The sequence below is a fragment of the Neocloeon triangulifer genome, unplaced genomic scaffold (genome assembly GCF_031216515.1).
Source record: "Neocloeon triangulifer isolate White Clay Creek 2 clone unplaced genomic scaffold, ASM3121651v1 ptg000012l, whole genome shotgun sequence".
In the NCBI taxonomy this organism is placed as follows: Eukaryota; Metazoa; Arthropoda; class Insecta; order Ephemeroptera; family Baetidae; genus Neocloeon; species Neocloeon triangulifer.
In genome coordinates this window covers 17,059,980-17,079,461 of record NW_026775554.1, presented here as the reverse complement: position 1 = coordinate 17,079,461, position 19,482 = coordinate 17,059,980, and the positions used below count along the sequence as shown (strand labels likewise).

The window sequence follows — 19,482 nt, the reverse complement described above, 5'->3', positions numbered from 1 at the left end:
GAGAAAAGACGTGGAAACGTTTGCTAAAATTAAAGAAATAATAATTGTAATACAGTAAAATTGTAACAATACTAGAAATAAGCTATAGTGCTGTGAATGCAAACAAACTCTACGAACCTTCACTAATCTTGAAGCTCAAGTTGATAAAATAATTAAACATATTTGTGGTTCCACTCAATGCAAAAGTATTTAAATTTGGAAGAAAAACAATATTAAAAAATAAAGTAATGTATAATTTGTGGTATTAAAATAACTTCACATCCACAATTTTAATCAGTTCTCCTCAATTTTATTCTACTTTTACCACAAAATAACCCCTGCGAAGCGAAAATCTGCAACACGCATAACAGCAACGTCGTGGTGGTTGCATACCTTCGTTCCTGATTCAACAACCAACATCATGATTTTTTTTAATAAATTTTCACATTTCGCATAGAAACAAGAACGGAAACATTAAAAGCAGCCATGACAGCATGGAAAATTTTCACATTTTTCCAAACTGACAAAGTTGGGCTCGGCCTGTGTGTGACGTGTGTGTGAACGAACGGATGGAGTTTTCAGGTTGGCAGAAGTGGTAGGGAGGGGAGAAGAGGGAGGGGGCAACTCGGCGCTTCGCCGCCAGGGGACCGTGAGCAGGCAAGGCAGCAGGCCGTGCTCGCTCGCGTAACAATTTCAATTCATTTTCATTAATGAGACGGCGGAGCGAAGGAGGGAAGCCACGTTTGTCGCCGCTGCCGCTCGGATGGATCTTCAGCGCCGGATATGTGTGCTCATGTGCGACCTGCGAAGACGCCGACCGGGCCCAACTCTTCGGCCGACGACCTTTGACACCCCAAACTCGGCCGACCAGAGTGACAGAAACACCCACGAGTGAGGTGAGTCGAGTTTTAGCCGACGCAAGAGCGACCGCATGGTCGCCTCCGCCCGCCATTAAGTCGGCGCCGACGGCCTCGTGCGCCCGATTCGGCCCGAAACCGGTTTCAAACCATCTCCAGCAAACCCAATTTAACATTTTTAAAAAATTTTATTTGAAAATTTTGAGTTTTTAGGCCGATTTGAGCTCGGTTTGGGCAGCCACGTGTTAACACTGTTCGGGAAAAGTTCGGGAATTCGGTGGCCAAATTTTTGAAATTCTACTCGAGTTCAATGTGGGTCGGCGTTTGCGTTGTTCGAATAAGCAAGCCGTGTGAGCGAGCCTTCGAGCCTGCCTTGCAGTTGCATGGGAACGGAATAAAAAAATAGCTGCCGAAGCACACACACGCATGTTCCTTACTTCCTGTGAGTGAGTTAGTTGCTCGTGTTGGAAAAAAAATCCCCTCCTTGATATGAAATATAAAATGCGAGTGTGTAAACTAACCAACTCGCCTCTCCTCCCCTTCGCGTCGATGTTCACTTCACACAGTCGCGAGTTAAGTATAAAATTCAAAAAGAAAATAAAATGAACGAGAAGAAGTGGATTTGAAAGAAAAATCATAAGTTTTTGTTAAAAAGATATTTTAAAAAAGAAATATAAAATAAAAAATATAAATTAAATTTGTATGTTTTTAAGCAAGTTAAAATTAATAGAATAACCCAGTTAATTACTTTAAAATTTTCAAAAATTTTCTCCGAATCAAAATTTTCAATTTTATTTGCTTGATTTCGGTAGATATAATTTTTTATGTTTAAAGGAATTTTAAATCAATAAAGTAATGTAGTTAACTTTTTTTTACTTACTTTCAATGAAAATTTTTGAATAATTGAAAATTTTAATCTCCAAATTAAAATTTTCTATTTTATTTGTTTGATTTCGATTGATATAATTTTTCATGATTAAAGGGAGTTAGTTAAATTAATAAAATAATCCACAGCAAAATTTTTTTTTACTTCGTTTTAATTAAAAATTCATCTCCGAATTGAAATTTTCAAATTTATTTGCTTGATTTCGTTTGACTGAATACGCCCCTGACCACGTGTTCGCGAATCGGCCGCTCTCCTCCTCAATCTTTCTCGGGAGTCAGATGGAGCCATCATCACAACTTCCTCTCTCCGAAACACATCCTGTCTCTGCAAAGAGCAAAAAATTTCAAGTCGGTCTTCAAATCTCAAACGGCCAAAACATTATTTCCGAAATGGAAACTGGAGCGTTATTTATTTTCAGAAGCAGCGCGTGCTCCCTCAGGGGTGATTTGGTTTCCAGTTTTTTTTTTCAGGAGCCAGGTGTCGTCTTGGTGGTATAATAAGCTGGATAGTAATTGCATTGTTACCAGAGAAGCGCAGCTTGTTCTTTACATTTCGTCTTTCTTTTGGGGGAAATTCGTATTTAAAGTGAGCGCAGCTGCACAACTGCGAGAGCCGCCGCCGCCGAGCACGAGATGTTTTTCTTCACTTTTCAGCTGCTTTCACCTCCCCTTTGCCGTGTCTGTCGCGCTTCTTTGGCCACTCACCCCCAAAACGCGGCGGCGAAAGCATCTGCCCCTCCGTCAAGAAAACAATTTCTTTTGAATTGCGCCACCAAGTTTATCCACAAATCGACAGCTTACAAAATTTCAGACAAAAACCGAAAAAAAGAGGATAATTTTCTTTTTGATTCAACGTGTTTAAATTTTTTTGATTTTAAAAATCTTGAAAATATTGAAAATTTCCAAATTAAAAATTCGTCTTCATTTTTTATTAAATCATAATTAAAGATCTCTCAAAAATTGAGAAAAATTTCTTTATAAGTTTATTTATTTACCAAAATATTCTTAAAATTTAAAGCAAGTTCTGAGAAACGTGCAGATAACGCTCCATGTTATCGCCTGGAGATTTCAACGATCGATTTAGTTTCTTTTCAATTCCAATCTATAATTTAATAATTCCATTTTTTTTCTTTTGATTTTTAAATCTTTTGCTCGTTTCTGATATGGCGGCGGCTTGTGCGTCGGTGACGTCAGCGGTGCGCTCATTTCGAAAAGTGCAGCTGCATCTAATTGCACGCGCACAGTACTGTACTGTTGGCCGCGGCGGCGGCGTTAAATCGAGTGTCTGCATGAATGTATGTATGAAGCCTTCAGCACCGGATGTGATGAGAACCGACCGTCGCCGCCGCCGCATATATGCTGCGCCAGGTTGAACGACCTTTAAACACATTAAGAGAAAACTCCTATTTGGTATTGTGCCGGCGAAAAAAAAAATATAATAATAAAATGGTGCGAGAGAAAGAGTGGTGCTTTATTGTTCTGGCAGCGCCGACAGGCAATTTTTTATTTTATTTTGCGGGCGCGCTTAATTTGAAATTTCAAAGCAATTTATGGTTGGCGTTCTCGTTCTGAAAATTATCCGTTGTGATTCCGGTTAAAATTTTGTTCTAAATTCAAGCTAATTTAAAATTCTGATTTAAATTTTAATTTCACTGATTTGTAAAATACTTTTTTACTTTTCCTTGAAGGTGCATGATTTTTTAAATTTTATTTCTTAAATAAATGAGAATTTTAATATTAATTTTTCTTTTAAATATTCAATGATATTAGATGAAGTTTTAAATTTTTTGTTATTAAAGAGAAATTCAACATTTTTTTATCTTTATTTCTCATAAATTTCATTCCGACGTTTTGTTTCAAATGGCTTAATTTTTACTGCCCTTTGCAAAAAGGGAACGTGGACGAGGCTCGTGGTGCTCGCGTGAAATAGGAAATGATCTCACTCTCGCGTTGTTATGATGTAACGTGATGCACGGCAGCATCATGAATGGTGTGGTTGTTGTTTGCGCCAACGCAAATAACAATTACACACATAAGCTGGCCGGCCAGCCGCGCCACCGTTGCCCGCCGCCGCGCTTATATTTGTGCACCTAGCCTATTTTTAGATGCGTCTCTCCGACCCAAACGGATCGACCGACGCCCCTGCACTCGCGCCAGACCGCTCGGAAAGTGCAAAAAAAATTCACCTAAAAAATTGCAAGAAAAATTAGTTAAATAAAACATGATTTTTTTTTTAATTGCAAAGAGGATCATTTTTTTATTGAAATATTTAGAAAAGTGAAGATCTGGAAAAGGTAAAAATTAGAAAAGGAATCCATCTAAATTTTGCGCTCTTTGAAATCATTGGAGATACAAATATTTGATGAAAAACTGCATTCTGGATTTAAAAATTTCTGTAAATTTGAATTTAAAATCATAGGTTTAATTTATTAAAATTAAAAGTTAATTAATCTTTTTAACATAAACCTCGTGATATGTGAGTTGATGCATCTGATTATGAGCTTGTAATTGATTCAAGTTTACTGGTCCTCGAGTTGGCTCCACTCGTTCAGCCCCGATCTTTTTAGTTCTTTCGACAGCAGTACCGGCTGGGCGTGTAATTGGTGGCGCGTGCCCTCGTAGCCATTATTGCTAAGCAGGTGCAGCATCTTCTCTTTTTTTATCCACTCGATACGCCGCCTGCCGCTTCTTCTTTTCACAGAAGATCCTAGCAAGAATCATATATAAATGAAAAAATAAAATAAATAGTTTTGTGACTCACTTTGCAGCATATTGAGGAAACGGGCCAGACAAATATTGGATTTCGCGTCATGTGACGAATTTGAAGAGACAAATTCCAGCGGGTCGCGCATTGTCGAGCCATGACTCACATTTCGCATTTACGAATAACGAGTTAGCATTGAGCAAGAGCAAAACGTGAGAAAATCCATGAGCTTTGCGAAATCAGCGGAAAAGTTCGGTCTCAAGTTGGCTAAAGGAAAAAAAAGAATTATTTCACAATGAAGTCGCATTGGTTTTTTTTTACGAAATCGTAAGATAATTTTTACTTAAAATTTCCCACCAATAAGGTAAAAATTCTAATCAAATGAATTTCTTTTTATAAATTTGATTTATTTTAATTCTTAAAGTTATGAAAGTCGCGCTTTGGGCGCCTCTCGTTTTTGATGCAAATGGCGCGCCCACTCGCGGGGAGATTTGTTCTCGCGCGCCAATAATTAGCGAACGCGGTGGGTGCCCGTTGGGAAATTTCCAGCGCCCAACATGGTCACCCACCAACGTGCGTACACATTTATGCACGCACCGTTAGCGTGAATATGCAGGCGAGCCCACGTCACACTGCACCGAGAAACAAAGTCACGCCCATTATTTAACTTCACCACCGTGACAAACTCGTAAAAGCAGCGACAAAACTTTAACGAGAAGCATAATAATAAAATATGTGCACAATTTTTAAACTCGCGGGATTATACGGACGGAGCGAAAGAAAGAAAGGCAGGCGTTTTATCCCCGGCCCTTATAAGGCCTCGCCTTGCTCGCTCTCCGAGTTTGGTTGAAAAAAAAGTGAGGCTTGAGAAAGAAAAATAAAAATGCTTCTCTCAAGCCGTTGCAACTAAGTAAGTACTTGGCTAGCTCCTTAATGGCATTGTTTTCGCGATGGGAGGTCGCGGTGCATTTTTTTTCTTTTTTCGAGATAAGAGCTTCACAATTGGGGGCGTGTTTCTCTCTACTCGTTATCTCGGCGACTGCTGAATTTTAAAACAATTTTAATTCTTTAATCTCGAGTCTAATTGAATTGGAAATCACCTGAACTTCCGAAATTAGAAAGCGTTATTTATTTTTTTCCCTCTCGGAATAACGCACCTCCCAAGTTGCAACCCGATCCGAGATGAAAGGAATAAAAATAATTTTAGAGATGATTCTGTTTGCTTTGTCCCGCACCATACCGAGAGAAGCCGTGCCCATGCTCTGGTGCACCTTTGGAATGCAGACCGAGAGTTGAGTGCACTCTCTCCTTTACCTCTCCTCTCGCACAATACAAAAATCCTCTCTTATTCTGGCTGGAAATTTTTATATTTTTGATCAAAGGCCTTCTTCCTTCCTAATGGCACAGACGCAGCGACTAATTAATATAATAGGAAAGAAACTCCGGTGGTCCGACGAGCGTGAAAAAATAAATGGCTCGCAGGGAAATTACCAAGAAAATAAAAAAATTACCTGCAATTAATTAGTTTATATATTAATTTCACGCCTCAAACTATATTTATAATATGCGTGACGTGTTTATTGCATTTTTCTCTTCTGCCGGGTGTAAATTATATATAAAATTTAATATATGCACTTGTAAAGTTGCATTATTATTATTATCGGTTTATTGCAGTAATCTCCTCGTGACTGTTGCTCAACGCGAGATGCATCGCGGGAAATCCATCCTTTGCTCTGTGTGTGACGAGGGCATATTCATTTCAGTGCAATCACGTGCTGACGCGCAACAAGTGCCCTCTCGCTGCCTGGCAATTTATACGTAATATGTACGCGCGATGAAATATTTATTTATTTTTCTTGTTTATTCCGCGTGTGCATGATTGAGAAAGCTCTTTCTGTGAGTGTACGTCGTCGTGCGTGCCCAGATTCCTGGATTCAAAAGAGCGACGTGTCGAGCGAGAGGAATGCAGGCTTAAACGAAATACATGGTAAAAAGAAGGCGCGATGCAACCAACCAAGCGTTGGAATGCTGCTGCGTGCGGAGGAGTAGGAGTGGAGAGGTGCCTCAAAAAAGTGGCTCACAATTGGAAAGGTGAAGAGCAGATTGGCACAGTTAGGTCTCCTATGTGAATTAAAAACTAGCAAACGAAAATTATAGAGAAATCTGCTCCTACGCAAATCTATTCTCAGCTACGTCATAAAGCTCCAAAAAAGGCTAATAAAAATCGTGAAAGGTTTCTTGATTAGCAATGAAAATAAGAAAAGTTCAATTTATTTATTTATTTTTTAATATTTTTACTCCATGAAAACCTAAAAAATGATTAAGAAAACTAAGTTCCAAAATTATGATTTAATTCAATTTTTGTTTTTTGCTCAAAATTGATAGAAACTTGTGAATTTTTGCAAGATTTTTTTTCCAGCTTTTGTGCTGTTTTTTTTTAAACCTCTTTAAATTCACCGTAATTCACATGATTTGGCGATAAGCAAATCAGTGTGGCCTTTTTTATTTTAAAAACACCTCTTTAACTTGAGATTCATACGGCCCCTTGGTTGTGCCCCCAGGGCCCGGCTGGCACTTTGTGATGAAATTTTTTTCCATTCGCCAGCACAGAGATAGGAAATCAGAACAACGCACGATCGGCACGTATGTTTTTTTCTTCTCATTTTATGCGTATTGTTTTTTGGCGAATGCGTGCGAAGGCGAGAGCGCTAGCTCGGCTGTGCGAGATGACCGGAGTTTGACATTGAGCCGCGCGGATATATAATTAAATAGCCACAAGTCAGTCAGTCTTTTGGCCAGTGCAAGCGAGCAGCAGCAACAGCTTCCCTTGCAGTGGGCCCCTCTTTTAAAAGCTCGTCGGCCGCTCTGCCGCCGCTGCTCGGCTATTCTTGTTTGAAAAGAACGAAGAAAAATTCCTCCTCACTTGATTTCTTCTCGCTCTCTGACTGACTGACTCAACTTGACTGACTCGCTCGGCCGGCTCGATTTCGAGAAAGAAAGAGAGAAAGACTCGCCAGCGATGCAGATTCGCGCCTCGCCAATTTGCATTGTTCGGTCCCCACACACACACTTTCGGTGCACTGAAATGGCAAAGGTCCCCGATCGACGGAATTCGCTCATCAACATTCAAAATGTAATGGTAAAATTTAAAAAAAAAAAATCCGGATAAAATAATTAGTTTTTAAATAAGTTGAGTTAATGAAAATTTTAAATTACTACAATTTTTTGAAAAATATTTTACCATTGTTGGAAAAACCGTGCAATTTTTCAATTTTGATGTCGCTCTGCACGCTGGCTGGCGTGTCCTGCCTCGTGATATTTTTTATAATTTTTTTCTTGCGCGTGCAGTGCCATTATTCGAAGTCTCTCGCTTTCTCACTGCGACGGCCTGCACGACGATGATGGTGGAGTTTTTTGCAAGACACTGCGCTGCTGCGCGTTCTTTTCGCCAGCAGTATTTTTATGCATGAGGAGGCGCCCCGAGGGATGGAACGCCGGCCGGGGCCGACCTTTCTCTCCTTTGTTGGTGCATCGGCGAGATGCGTGTCCGCCGCACCACGCGCGGCGCCCACCGATTTTTATCAACAATAAAAGCGTCAATAAAAGGGGCCGCCGTTCGCGCATTATTTTCCATGCGGGCTTTTATCATTTCCCATCGAGCGGCGGCGGCGTCCGATTTCCATTCGAGCGGCGACTTCGATCAATTTGTTATGTTCGCCTGATGTGCACGTCCAATTATGATTCACATACTGCGCAGCAATGGCCTTAATTATACATATTTTACAAGCATAGGAAAAAAATGCATTCTGCCCTTCATGGTGGTGAGGAGCAGTATGTGGAAAAAGTTCCCTCCGGAAATTATAGATAAGACTGAAATTAAAAAGACACAATTTTTAATTATTTAAATATGGCGTAGGAAAGTGAAGAGTAATTTTGAAATTGATTTTATAATGAAATTTAATTCAAATGATGCAATTACACGTCGTTTTTACTGATTGGATTAAAAAGTAATACTTTTAAATTGTAAATAATTAAAAAAAATCGTCCTAAATTATTTAAAAACGTTTTTCTATCTTCCATTCCAAAATTGTTTATGAAAACTAAAGTTATTAAAACATTAATTATTTTTTTTAATGCCAATTCGTTTCACAAGTTCCAAAATAATAGCATTCTCTGCTTTGATACAAACTCTGTGAGCTACTAAATTTGTTAAGTTGTTATGAGAAGAAATTAAAATGTTCAAACATTTAAAGGATTTATGAAAATTTGAATTTTATGTGCCAAAATAACAAAAATTGCTGGAGGTGGTTTAAGAAATTCAACAAAATTTGCATTCACACACGTTGACTGTTTGGTAACAAACGTGTCCCTCTATCTGCTCGTCTGGCATTGCAGGCGAGAATAAGAAATTTGTTAAAAAGTCTTGAGTCTGCCCTCGACGTCTGAGCACCCAAGAGTAAAAGCGCGTTGTTTCTATTTACAGCCGCGGCGAGCACGTGTCTGAGGGTGCCACCATGAAAAATATATCCCGCCAGAGGTGGAGGAAGGCATCGCGTGCTAGCACTCTTTCACTCACCCCCTCAGCCCCCCGCCCGCGATGGGGAGGCAGATCAGAAATAGCAGCCGCCTTGGGCGCATCCATCCGTCGTGTTCGCAGCGAGCGAGAGAGAAAAAGGCAGGTGCTTTTGTACGGCACGCGCGCGTGACTCCGTCCATCTTGGCCCAAGGAAAACGCGCTTGGCTGCAGCCGACAGACAGATGCCCGGCAGACACACTCGCAGGTAATTATGCAACTTGCAATAATGTTTATTTTCGTACTCTCGGTCACGCTTTTTCGCACGCCGAGACGGACAGATGCTCGATTCGCTGATTGGATTCTTTTATTCGGTGCTTTTTGTTGCTCGCGCATTGTTAAATATTTACCGGAAATTGAATTTGGTTTGTCGGGCTCAAGTTTATTGCAGACGGATGGAGCTTTAAAAGTTTAAATTGTTTCAATGTGAAACAAAATTTAAAAAACAAGCCCCTGGAGTGCCAAATTTTAAATCTTTTCATTGAAAATTTCAGCTTTAAACGGATACAAGTTAATTCATCTGTTCTTTAATTTTGCTCATATCGTTTAAATAAATAAATTTATTAAAAATTTGGAACACAATAAAAATATATTAACTGAAGTTTGAACTTTTGAAATATTACATCTCTCGGTATTTTCCTTTATAGGGTTTTAAATTTTTTACTATAGTTTATCTTTGAACTCACTCCATATTGAAACAATCGGCCTCTCCTTCTCTCCCCGACTAGCCGATCACTCCACGCGATGCACCCACATGATTCCCTGCATGTCGCCTCCATCTGGTTCCACTCTCAGGGCGCTTCCGATTTTTTTGCCAAATTCGGCGTCTCGCAATCCCACGTGGCTCTCCGTCAGCAACAGGGCCCGCGTCGTTTTGATTTATCCGGAGCGTGCGTGCAAGCGTAGGTGCTGCGGGCGCCGCGTGCGCGCCATTTCCAACGAGACCCTCATCGTCTGCAGCCGCATTGTGTGCGAGAGAACAGGGCACGCGTTGCACCGCACCCCTTGCCACACCAAATCTAGGGACCGAATTAGCCTCGCGAGTAGAAACAAAAAAGCCAACAGAGAACATTCCGAGTGCGGCGCATTCTTCTTTCTGCCGCCGACGGATTCCGCGCCGAAGACAGACGAGACGGAGAATTGTTATATTATTATCAGGCCTAATCGGCGCTTTGGGCCTATTTTTAGGCGCGCACTCTTGATCATCATTCGCCGCGGCTTCATTAAACACGACGATGCACTCGATTTGCTTTTCCGATATACCCGACCGCCGCCAACGACGTCGCCGGGTTCGGAACTTTGTCTGCTTCCCATTGCAGAGGGGATGCGGGTTCAATAACTATGGCGATGACATCACGTGCATTATTTACGCGAGTCAAGTTCGACTTTGAACGTATAATGAGGGCTATTCAGTTTGACATCTGCCACTTCAATATTTCACTGATAAAAAATTTGGATTCAATTGGGTGTTGTTCATCGTGCAGGGGAGTAGATATAGTTTTTAAATAATAAGAAAAAGTCATTTACCCACCAGATTTAAATAACTCCTCTCTAATGGCCCCTCTTTTTTTAGTAAATATAAATATAAAAAATACATCAATAAGGATTCTTTTATAATTTTTCTATTCACGCCTTTTTATCTTATAATTTAAAATTTAATACAAAATATTTATATATTAAATTTTATTTAAATTGTTTTAAACAATTTCTTCATCAAGGAAAAGCCTGATCTCTTCATTTCCATTTATAATTAAGTTTGAGATATTTTTTTCTTTTCTCCTGGAACTGTTTCACTGAGGCCAGTTAATTTATTTTTAGTATTATAGTATTTCTTTCACTTCAAGTTCAAACAATTAAAACATAATTATAAATTAAATACACAAATATTAATTCTTTTTATAAATTTTTCTATTCAAGCCTTTTATCGCTTTTAAATAATTTAAATGTTAATACAAAATATTTTTAATTAAGTTGGGAATATTTCTCCATTTCTTTTCCTGCAACTGTTTCACCGAGTGAGCTTAGTTAATTTATTTTTAGTGTTATGGCCTTTCTTTCACTTGAAAAGTTCAAACACGCGAGCAATGATTTATTTTAGAAGACGGGAAAAGGCCGCAGCTCCTTTAGGAAGGCCTCCGCAGACTTAATCGGTTATTTCCTCGAGCAGATAAGACGCGCAGGCCCTCGCCGATATCTGCCTTCCGTTTCGTTTTCATTCATTCATTCTTCCCATCCCTCTCCGAGCGAAGAATATAAAAAAGTTTACTGGTGGCTGCTGCGTGAGTAAAAAATCACTCCTACTCGCGGCGGCGGCGTATGCTGGCTGGCTGGGATGCAAGATTATGAATGATCCTCGGCGTCCATTATGGATGACGGTGGGGCGGCGGCGGAATGGTTGGTTAAGTCCCGACCGGATGTTGGGGTCGCTTAACCTTCCCCACTTCTTCCTACCCCTCTTTCTGGCGGCCGGGAAGGCTGTGTGTGTGCCTGCCTGGGTCATCATCGCGGGCAAGCAGCCGTGCGAGTTTAATTTTACGTCAAATGAGCACCACTTGTATGCTCGCGTCGCGCGCCAGGTGCATTTTCTTTCTTCCGTCCCGCATGTACGTGCCCATTGTTATCGCAGGCAGTCACACACAAACGTCACTTTTTGGTGCACTTTGTCGCCGGATGAAATAATTTTTATAGTCGCACACTCATGTGAACTGATGTAGACAAGAATAAACGGCTAAAATTTATTTATTTATTCAAATATAAAAAACGAAGCTTGAAATATTATATTAGTCAAAGATTTAAAAATTTAAAAAAAAAATTATTTTTACAAGAATCAAGTTTCGCATCAATGCATAATTTAATTTTTAAACAATGTTAGTTTTTTAACAATATCTCGAGTCTTCATTAAAATGTCAAAAGTTGAGACAATTTTCAGTAGTTGAAACTATACAATGCAAATTAAATTTTTGAAACCATTCGTTCTTTGCAACTATATGAAATTCGTGATTAAATCTGGGATTATATTTTCTCTTTTCTCCGAGTTCCTTTTACTGGGCGTTTATTTATAAATTCGCCATAAAATTGCCAAGCCCTTTAAAATTGTGCAAAACACACAACCAAACCCTTTAAACAGCACCGTTACAATCTGGGGCATCGGCGCGTCGTCGTGTCAAGCGATAAGAGTCCCTTTAAATTTTATCGTGTGAATGCATGCGTGTAGTGTGTGTGTTTTAGAGTGTCGGATTAAAAATCTGCCGCGGCCGTTGACGACGGCGAAACTCTATTTGCCGTGGTAGGCGCCGCTATCAGCCAGTGGCAGCACAATTATTTATCACCAAGACGACACTGGTTCGAATCTTTGCATTGGCTGCCGGCTCGGAGAAAGAGAGGTTATCAGAGAGCGGCGGCGGGGTCGCTGCCGGCCGTTGCTTGCTCGGGGCTGGGTTTACCACTTATCAGTCGAGTCTCCGAGGCGCCACCTCTGTGTGTGCACGCATTGGTTGCATCACACCCTGCGCTGATAAAACGCCGCTCTCCTTCTCACAAATACAAACTGCGTGTGTGTGTGCACCTTTAATTATATAAAGCCCCACCGTCTGTCGCTCGCGCGGAGAAAAAACGTTATCGCGGCGCTAGAGCGATAACGCCGCCGCCGCAGTCGTCGTTGGTCGCCGTCGGAATTCGGCCGCGGGCACCACGTGCGTGACGCAGGTGCAATTTTTAGTACGGCAATGATTAAATATACGTGTCTTTCCTATTTGTTCACAGGAGCCATCAGGGTGACCTTTTAAGTCTTCCTCCGGTCTGGTGTCTGCAACGCGAAGTCTTACGCGGACGTGACTTTATGTGCTCAAGCGAGTTGCACCGAGGTGTCAATGATCTAATAACAAGAAGAAGAAGTTAAGTTTGTGCGACCGCACTGTTTGTCCTGGCACTCAACGAACGTGTGATAAGTATTGTATTTTCTAACGCTGACCAGAAATCCAACCACTCTTAATATAATAACCTCATTCATGGGAACGTTTTTTTGAACTGAAAAAGTAACGCAGAAAGCAAAGAGACTGATAAGTAAAACAATTAATTTTACTAACTTGACACTAACAGAATGAGATATTTATAATTGAAATTACAAAAATAATTAATATTGGATTAGTTTTCATTAAAGGCAACGTTGCCAATTAATTCTAAACTTATAATTATCAAGGAACTGTTTAATTGGAGCAAGATTTTATCGTTGCCCACTTTTGCATAAATTTTATTTCATCTTGGTGGAACAGGTGGTTTTCATAGTTCACTTACTCCCTTTACTATTTACTAATTATTTATTTCAGGTGGCTCCGTCTGTAATTTACGAACGCCTGTGGAATGAACTCGCAGGGTTCATTTCCTTCTGCGGCTTACTCCTCCTCTGGCTCTCTCTCTCTCTCTCTCTCTCTCTCTCTCTGCGTTTTTTGTGAAGAGAGCAAGCGCAGCCGCTCTTTCTTTCTTTCTCTCTCTCTTTCCATTCAAGAAGAGGAGTTGTGGAATGTTGGGAAGCGTGGCAACCCCGCTCGCCTTCGACACTTTACTCAGGGAATATTTTCAGTGCTTCCAGCACTTCATCTTCTTTTACTTACCTGTGCACATTCCTTCACCGCCGCCAGTCGTGAAAGGAAAGGAGGACTCAGCAGGTTCTTTCATTTCTCGCCGCCACTGCCGTTCGCTCTCGTCGCATTCCTCCACCTGAACTTCCTCCCCTGAGTAAGCACCCCTTCCGTCTCATCACACAGGTGGAACAGAAAATTGAAGAACCGTAAGTAGTGTGTGCAGTCGTCGATCTGTGGTGCTCCACTTTGGACACAAATTCCTCTGCGGGACCACACCCATGTGTGTGTGTCCCGAATTCAAGCGCGATTTGAATTCCTTCGCCGCTCTTCGGAGAGCTCTTTTTATTTTTAGCGGCCGGACGGACGGCGCTCTGTCCTTGCGTCGACAATAGCGGTTTTAATGCAACAGCAGGTACGCCTCCTCCAGTTACACCTACTGTGAGCATGATAAAATCCAACCAACCTGCTGCTATATATGTATATGTGTGTGCTCTCTCGCCAGCTCGCTCGCTGCTTTAGTTAGGCGCCTGATGGTGGGAATGGAATGCTCGTATCTTGCTTGTATTTTGTGGGAGGGATTTATTTCCACACACACTCTGGCTCTATGTGTACGTATGTAAGTACCTATATTCTTGTCCTTTTATTCTCTCTCTCCGCAGCGGGATAAAAGAGACAAAAATTAATTCCCCGCAGATATATCGGAGGACCATGGGAACCAATTTTCTTTGTCAACCTGAAGGAATTCCAGTCGGCGGACACTTTCCTCTTCAACAGGTTGAACTACCAAAATTTAAGTTTATAATCAAAAAATTTAAAAATTCGCTTATACAACCTTTTAATACAATTAGGAATTTTTTTGATAAGGACCGGTGTTAATAATTGTCCCCGAGGATAACGGTGAGCGCACGGGACCACCCATGCTCCTTCATCCTCACTGCCATACACACGTCCATTTTTTACTCATAACAGTCGCGGTGTGCGGTCCGGAGCCGTCGAATGATTCGAACGCAGCGGCAAAAAGCGGCGGCGGCCGTGCTCGTTGACACCTTCCGTGCGTATTGAGGCCGCAGACGGCGGGCGACGTCCTTTCTTTCTTTACTTTGATGTACCGTGAATAAGATTATGTCATTCGGGGGCCGGTGCAGGGCTCCGCAGCTCGGGCTCCTCCGTCAGTAGAGAGCAGCACCGCCGGCCGGTCGGACGGAGCCAATGAACACATAGGAATGTCTCTTGAGCTCTCTGCCGAGGATACATTCTCACGCTCAGAGAGATCAGCCAGCCGAGCAGAGTGAGCGAGCGAGCAGCCCAGGCCAAAAGACTCGCTCCTATAATACAGCTTGGCTGGCTGGCTGGCGGGCCGAGTAGGAGCGCCCACAACTCGTCTCTCTCATATTATGTATAAATGTAATATGCCTCCCCCTTGGTGCATCGGCCACTTTATTGGGCCGCGCCCTTTACCCTCCAGCCGTCCTTTAATTTTCGTTTGTGAGCCGAGAGCCGGCCGCCGCCGCCAGTTCTTTGCCCTCCTTCTCCGGCTGCAAGAATGCTTTGTTGTTTAGAAATGAGTGGAAAAAAATCGGCAGTGGGCTCTGATGGGTTGGACAATTTTGGACGGGGTGAAAATTGTGGTCGGCGAACCGGTTTGGTTTTTTTTTCAATCTTTCGAGTGGAAAAGTGCATTCCCACAGAGATTTAAATGCGTGCAATTTTGTTGGGAAATGTGTGGAAAATGGGGAGATTCCGCTAGATTCTCACACGCGCAAACTGGATTTATTTATTCCCATCCGCTCCCTCCCCCCGCAGGACAGGACAGGGGGTAGTTTGTGTCTCACGCGTTTCTCTCAGGTAGTGTGCTCTCATTATTCTCTCATTGTGCGGCCCCTTCTTGCGTTTTGCATTTCTCAGAAATTCATTGTCCTCTCTGGTGAAAAAGCGCGCGATCCCCTGTTGCCTTTGTTGGTCTTGGCCTCCGCTTTATTTTATTTGTTTCCCACCCTGCCGAGAGAAGAAGAGGAATCTGGTCTTCTGCTCGCGGAGCAGGGTAGGTAGATCGACTCTGTACTCGCATGTATATTGTACACACACATGAAATAAGTAGAGGCGGCGGCAGCGGGGCCATAAGCGAAGCAGCAGCATTCCTTTCAAGGCAAGGAGGGATAAAAAGAGAAGAACTTCTACTTTAGGCTCGTGGGAATGGAGGAAAACCCACCGGCAGCTCTTTATCTGCCTAAATAAGAGAATCGCCGCCGCCACCGTGGCCGTCCAAAGAATCTTTCTCTCCTCTTCTCGCCGCATGCTAATATATTATATTGTTTAAATCCCCCTGTTCCCATTTGTCCCCCTTAATGTGCGTATGAATAATTTTCTTTTTATTTAGACTTGTTGTTATTATTCTTTTCTGTGCTAGCATTTTTTTCCATCTTGCCAATGCCGCCCCTTGTGCCCGAAAGTGGTGTTGCGCAGCGGCAGTCTAGTTTTCTTTCACTCTCTTTCAGCTTTGTTGTTGACAGTCACCCCTTCCAAATTTGAATGGAGGAATTAAGAAGATCTACTCGACGGACCGAGCAACCACTCCTTCGACGTCTTGTTAGCAGACCAGGTGTCATCCAGCTCCTCTCCTGCAGCAGCTCACAAAACTGGCTTTCTCAGTGATCTTCCAGATGCATTTTTAATTCTGAGATCATTGTGAAAGCTGATTTTGTTTATTTTTACATCTTGTGACATCCGTCGAACGCATCAAGCAACAAATCAGCTTTATTATACGAATTTAATGTTGTTTTGATTTTACCAAATGACTCTAACTCTAAATGTTGGCGATTATATCATGTTTAGTATTTTATTGTAAAAAAACACTGACTGTTTCAAATAAATGTTGCTTTTATTAAAAAACACGAGTATCTGTATTTATTTTCACCAAAATTGTGAGCAAATATATAACAAGAAATCATACATAAGTAGAAGATAAAGGAAATCAATCATCACAGCATGATTTTAAATCACTCTAAACTGGCGCACAGACTTTACCAAATTTTGGCAAGAGCAACTTCAAAGACCTTTTTGAACTTCTTGAAACTAAGCTAATATAAATTTTAAATAAATAACAATAAAATGGTCATCCTGGCTAACTGAATACTTGAATTACTTTGACTTCTGCATTAGCAAAATGCGGAACACGAACGCAGCAATCTTCTCGTAGGCCACAAACATAAGTGCTGCGGTAGAAATGGTTTGCAAAATCTTGGCCTCCATGCCCTTGAAAAGTCCTTCAACACCATGAATCCTAAAAAATATTGTTTAATGAGCCTGAATTAAAAATTCAAATTCTATGAAGTTTGATCTTACTTAATGATGTAGACAATGAGCTCGAACATGTTGGCGTTCTTCCTCAAGTTCGGGTAGGTGTGCCCATGCTAAATTCAAATCAACATTAAGTAACATTCAGAATCAAATTTAAATGACAAATACCCTCAGTTTAGCCTGCACTATCTGCAGAGGGTAGGTCGCAATGGTGGCCAAGGCTTTTGCAGCCGCCCCAGCAAAAAAGACGGTGAGGGAGCCAAGTTCTGCGCCGACTTTCTTGCCAGCCATCAATCGCCTCTTGATGGACTCATAGGCCATGAACTGCAAGGAGGGGTTGGTCACCAACAGCAGAGAGGGCATTGTGCCCTTCCACAGGGCAAGGACACCTTCGGTACGAGCAATATACTTGAGACCATCTAAAAATAATAAAAATTTTTGATATAAATATTCCATTTTATTTATTATTTACCAATCAGCCCATTGAATGGCACTTCAGTCTCTCCGTGACTGCCGCTCTTAGCACCAATACCCTTCATTTTTAGTCGGGTGTTCACCACCCAGAGAGGGGTTGTTACGCAAACATTGACTATTCCTATAAAATAAAAAATTCAATTAATATTACTAATCAGTGGCCTTAAAATCAACGACGATTCTTAAGAGATGATGTTTTTATTTATTTCTTCAATTTATTCAAGTAGAAAGAAATGGTCTAAAGAATTTTAAACAATTTTTTTTTACATTTCTTAATTATTTTCTTTTAACATTCATCAAACCAAATGAATACTCTGCAATGTATTCCAAATTTTTGGGAAAGAATTCGTAAATAATATTTTATAAATATTAACTATCAAAAATTGCATCGCCTTAGAATTGTCAATTGAACTTTTTAATAATTTTGATTTCATTTTATGAACCTGCAAGGGCAGCCAGCATCAAGTCTCTGCCTGCATTTTGTTGGGCAGGCTTGGTTCTCATGGACTTGAGGCCGTGGAATGTGTAGAAGTAGACAAAGTTGGAGCAGCAGAGGCTCTGCAGAACGGGCACCATTCCCCGGTACAAGGTGAAGCTGGAATTTTTCCGATAGAAACATGAGTGTCGGTTTATGTTTGCCGCAGAGAAAGCGAGAAGTGTGTCACTTTTTGTGCATTGCCGGCAAAAGAATGAAGTGTATTTATTGTGAGTGATGACTTTACAGAATACGCAGGCATCTGCTGCGTGACCTATTTGAATATGCTAACGAACCGACTAGGCTAGGCCGTGATTTAGCTAGACACACATTCGATTGTCACGCTTTGGAATAAAAATGGGCATAATTATACGCTTGTATTGAAAGGACGGAAAATGGAAACTCACAATCCTTCATCATTGACAAGATCCTTGATCACCTCGACCGTGTTCTTCGATTCTCGCTTTTCTTCCACTGGAATAAAAATTTGAATATTATTTTTTGCTTTGATCATATTACATTTTCTTTCATTTAATTTTTTTTTTTAGAAATTTTGGAAAAAATAATTAATAACCAGAGTACTGAATTTATTGTATTGAAACAATTAAAAATAAAATGAGATTTGTATTTTGTTGATTATTTTGCTTACATTGGAGTCGAGATCGCACAGTATCCAAGGGGTAGAATGTGGCCATAGCCACCACGCTTCCCTGAAAAAATTATAAATAATTTTGAAATTTTTCTCATTATATTTTTGGAGTGCAAAATTTAAAAGGTGCAAAAAATTTTAAACTGCAATGAAATCAAAGGTTAAAATGTAAAGCAATCTTTTATCTTTATTTTTTAAATTTAAAAGATAAAAATCTGGACTATGAAACTCTAAGATATGAGTGGAGGTCGAAGTCGAAGTCGGTTTTATGCTCAATTATTAAACCTATTAAAGATAATAATTAACAGCCTCTGTGCACTGCATTATTACTCAATTACTGCACCAGTGAGATTTATTTTTATGCGTTGATAAATACGCCAGGCAATTAATTACTAAGTTCTGCTCTGCATATCACAATGTTAAATTTTTTTAATTTTGAATGCATGACTGGGCACAATATTTTTTAAATAGCAAAAAAATTAGGACAATGCCCAAACTTTCTAATAAAAGAGAAATCAATTTTGCATCAACTTGGGAATTCAATGAAAATTTGCACATTTCCTAATCAAATTGACAATACCATCTACAAACTTTCTACTTTTCTCGTCATTTTGCAGAATTAAAAGATCCTAATACAAATTTGTGCGAAAAAAAACTGCGAAAATTAAATTACCGTGGCTCCAGCGACTGCATGAACCAAAGTTTTGTAGGTGAAGAGGTTGCTGAGCCCCGCTGGTTTCGAGTGCGACATTTTGGCGGAGGTCGAGTACCGGTGGCCGAAAGATGGGCCGAATCAGTCGGCGTGCCTCCTAAGATGAGATCGGCCTTTCGAATTCAACTCTGCATCCTTGTAGGGGACGGAGAAAAATTCATCAAATCGGCTGCGGCCGAGCGAGAAGAACTTGACAGGCCTGCAAAAAACAGCAAGGCCGACAGCGCTGATGTCTAATGCGGTCATTGCGGTCGCAAATCGTACTACGCCCATCCTAATTTTTTTATTTCGTTGCCA

At 40.9% G+C, this 19,482-nt stretch overlaps 1 protein-coding gene and 1 long non-coding RNA gene across 2 annotated transcripts; one reads left to right on the top strand and one right to left on the bottom strand.

Annotated features, from left to right (window-relative positions):
- Positions 1–682: 682 nt before the first annotated feature.
- On the top strand, positions 683–16,766 carry LOC132196376 (uncharacterized). Its single transcript, XR_009441756.1, has 3 exons — positions 683–875; positions 8,909–9,206; positions 12,761–16,766. It is a non-coding gene; the product is annotated as an uncharacterized LOC132196376 (long non-coding RNA).
- LOC132196375 (peroxisomal membrane protein PMP34) lies at positions 16,438–19,418 on the bottom strand. The gene is made up of 8 exons (XM_059618962.1): positions 19,147–19,418; positions 18,474–18,534; positions 18,232–18,298; positions 17,793–17,944; positions 17,348–17,470; positions 17,044–17,294; positions 16,921–16,988; positions 16,438–16,858 (listed from the first exon to the last, which is right to left on the bottom strand). Exons 1-8 carry the CDS (start codon positions 19,222–19,224, stop codon positions 16,717–16,719), a joined length of 942 nt encoding a protein of 313 aa, XP_059474945.1. The 5' UTR covers positions 19,225–19,418; the 3' UTR covers positions 16,438–16,716.
- Positions 19,419–19,482: the final 64 nt, after the last annotated feature.